The sequence below is a fragment of the Trichechus manatus genome, unplaced genomic scaffold (genome assembly GCF_000243295.1).
Source record: "Trichechus manatus latirostris isolate Lorelei unplaced genomic scaffold, TriManLat1.0 scaffold00093, whole genome shotgun sequence".
Lineage (NCBI taxonomy): Eukaryota > Metazoa > Chordata > Mammalia > Sirenia > Trichechidae > Trichechus > Trichechus manatus.
In genome coordinates, this window is record NW_004444029.1 from 808298 (window position 1) to 811683 (window position 3386).

Consider the following 3386-nt stretch of genomic DNA (forward strand, 5'->3'; position numbering starts at 1 on the left):
GGGCCCCTGCACTCTGCGCACGCAGTGCCCAGGACACAGGGACATCTCCACTCGTGCTCCGGGCCCCTGCACTCTGCGCACGCAGTGCCCAGGACGCAGGGACGTCTCCGCTTATACTACAGGCCCCCGCACTCCCGCACCCAGTGGCCCAGGACACAGGGATGTCACGTCTCGGCTCCTGCTCCAGGCCCCTGCACTCCCCTGCACACACCCCCGCACGCAGTGCCCAGGACACAGGGATGTCTCCGCTCGCATTACAGGCCCCTGTACTCCCGCACCCAGTGGCCTAGGACACAGGGACGTCACGTCTCGGCTCGTGCTCCAGGCCCCTGCACTCCCCCACCTGCACTCCCCACATGCAGTGCCCAGGACACAGGGATGTCTCCACTCTCCTGGGTCTTCTCCTGTTGTTCCTGCTGCGCTGCCCTCACCAACATCAGATGCTTCTCAAGGGGAAGGATTTGCCTGCTATCTGTCCCCCTACGAGGCCCCGGGCGGTGAGTGCCGCACACCCGCCACATGTGGGCCTCAGCAGCCAGGCCCCAGGCTCGGCGAGCACCACGGTGCTGTGTCCAGCCCAGGGGCGCCTGCTCAGCCGGGGTGCGCTGTGGGCCATTCGCCACAGGTAGCATGTCCACCACGAGGTGATGCTCTACTCCGAGCCCTGCCCACCCCAGCACACACCTCCTGCGCGTCTGTGCTCACCTTCATTCTTGTCGGCATCCAGCAGGTTCTGGAACTCTGTGTGGAAGATCTCCAGGTGCTTCTCAATGAGCACCTGCTCACACTTGCGTGCCAGCTCATCCTGCGTGCTCTCGTGCAGGTACACCTGAACGCGGCGTTGCTCCTCCAGCAGTCGAGCCTCAGCCTGCGGGCAGCACACAGCCGTCTCATTACTCCTACAGCCCCCACCTGACATGCTGAGAAGCCTGGGTCCCCCACCCACAGACTCCAAGTGAGGAACCGCAGGCCACTGTGGACTGACAGCCCTTGGACAGAGTCAGGCACGCGTCAGCCTGAAATCACCACTGGAGATCATCGCAAGCAATTAGACTTGAACAAACCAGAGGCAAACGGCCTAGGCTCCTCTGGATCACTGAATCCGTGTCCCTGAGATCGTCAGGGCTATCTGTGCATCTCCCTCCAAGAAGAGAGGGATCAGAGAGGCAGCTCCAGCGAGCAGCAGCACAAGCCAGCGTATCTCACAACACATGCCAGGAATGTGTGCAGTGCCACCATGGTGCCATCGCCACCAACACAGGGACAGTGACGACCCCAGAACACCCAGGGGATGGGGACACACGGGAGATAGAAGCGTACTTTGTTCCGTAAAGGAGCCATTCCTCTCTGAAATAATGTTCAAATCTGGTATAATTCTGGGGAAATCTGACAATAAATGTTCAAGAGCTAAGAAAACGTATGAAAAAACACAAAAAGCCAATTAACACACATCAAAGGACTGACCATACTGCCATGGACTGAATTGTGTCCCCCAAAAATGTCTGTCAACTTGGCTGGGCCATGATCCCAGTACTGTGTGATTGTCTACCATTGTCATCTGATGTGATTTTCCTGTGAGTTGTAAATCCTGTCTCTATGATGATGATGAGCTGGGATTAGCAGCAGTTATGTTAATGAGGCAAGACTCAATCTACAAGATTAGGTTGTGTCTTAAGTCACTCTCTTCTGAGATATAAAAGAAAGAAGCAAGCAGAAAGACAGGGGGACCTCATACCACCAAGAAACAAGAGCCAGGAGAACAGTGTGTCTCTTGGACCCAGGGTCCCTGCGCTGACAAGCTCCTCGACCAGGGAAGAATGATGACAAGGATCTTCCCCCAGAGCCCACAGAGAGATAAAGCCTTCCCCTGGAGCTGACGTCTTGAATTTGGACTTGTAGCCTATTAGACTGTGAGAGAATAAACTTCTGTTGGTTAAAGTCATCCACTTGTGGTATTTCTGTTATAGCAGCACTAGGTAGCCAAGACACCACACTGACCTAACTTATGTTTTACAATTACCGATCGAATGCCACGTCACCCACTACCTGGCCCAGGGTTCGAAGGCCCGTGGCCCCTCAGTGGTGGCAGGGAGGCGGGCAGGGACAGCTCTGAGAGTCGTGTGGAAAGATGGCCACCGTCTTCATGAGTGTCAGAGCCTGAGCAGGCAGCTCCACGGGTAGGCTCTTCAGTAAATTCTCAGAACTGCACGTTAAATTCACGCACAAGTGCTTCCTGCAACGTGAAAAACTCGAAGCTATCGAACGTCCAGTATAGAAGCAATTAGGTAAACTATAGCATCTTCAGCTAACAGAATGTTATTATCCACCAAAACAAATAAATACAAAATATGTTCACATCACAAATCATTACTAAACAAGACAGGTTACAAAACACCTCCAGCACGTTCCACCTCGGTTATGCCCGCTCACTAGCAGCATCTCGAGCCCGCGGAATTCTGACACTGCTGTGTCCCGAGTGGTCCACACAAACGTGTGATTTCCTTCTTGCTGGACTCGGATGCAACGAGAAAAGCCCTGCCGCGTCCTGATGGCACTGCGAACACTATCGCGAGGCAGACGCCGGCCAAAAGGACCACGTGCTCTGTCCGTCCACGTCCCACGTCCACTAGGAGGGCTTGACGGCTGCAGGATGCAGACCTCCTCTCTCCATACCCCTGCTCTCTCCCGCAGCCACATTCACCCCTTTGCAGACGAGGATGAGCTTGGTGTTCCCACAGGGCAGGGGCTTCCCCCCTCTGTCTTACAGACAGCAGTGCCGCGCCCACTCTGCAGGGCTGAGGGGCGGAGGGGCCCCGGCACGTCCACCTCTGTGCAAAGTGAGAGGTCCGGTGGTGGCGTGGTGCCGCAGGCTGTGGTGTCGTGAACGGTGGAACGGGCGCTGAAGGCGGACCCGAGCCCGGTGTCGTCCACAGTGGAACGGGCGCTGAAGGCGGACACGAGCCGGGTGTCGTCCACAGTGGAACGGGCGCTGAAGGCGGACCCGAGCCCGGTGTCGTCAACAGTGGAACAGGCGCTGAAGGCGGACCCGAGCCCGGTGTTGTCCACAGTGGAGCGGGCGCTGAAGCCGGACTCGAGCCCAGTGTCATGAACGGTGGAGCAGGCACTGAAGCCAGACCCCAGCCCAGTGTCATGAACGGTGGAGCAGGCACTGAAGCCAGACCCCAGCCCAGTGTCATGAACGGTGGAGCAGGCGCTGAAGCCAGACCCCAGCCCAGTGTCATGAACGGTGGAGCAGGGGCTGAAGCCGGACCCCAGCCCAGTGTCATGAACGGTGGAGGAGGTGCTGAAGCCGGACCCCAGCCCAGTGTCATGAACGGTGGAGCAGGTGCTGAAGCCGGACCCCAGCCCAGTGTCATGAACGGTGG

At 57.4% G+C, this 3386-nt stretch overlaps 1 protein-coding gene across 1 annotated transcript in view; it reads right to left on the minus strand.

Annotated features, from left to right (window-relative positions):
• CUL1 (cullin 1) overlaps window positions 1-3386 on the minus strand; it is a 47120-nt gene that overhangs the window by 27381 nt on the left and 16353 nt on the right. The window contains exon 7 of the mRNA XM_004382358.2: window positions 706-868. Coding sequence (XP_004382415.1) covers window positions 706-868 — 163 coding nt within the window. The remainder of the gene's footprint in view (window positions 1-705; window positions 869-3386) is intronic.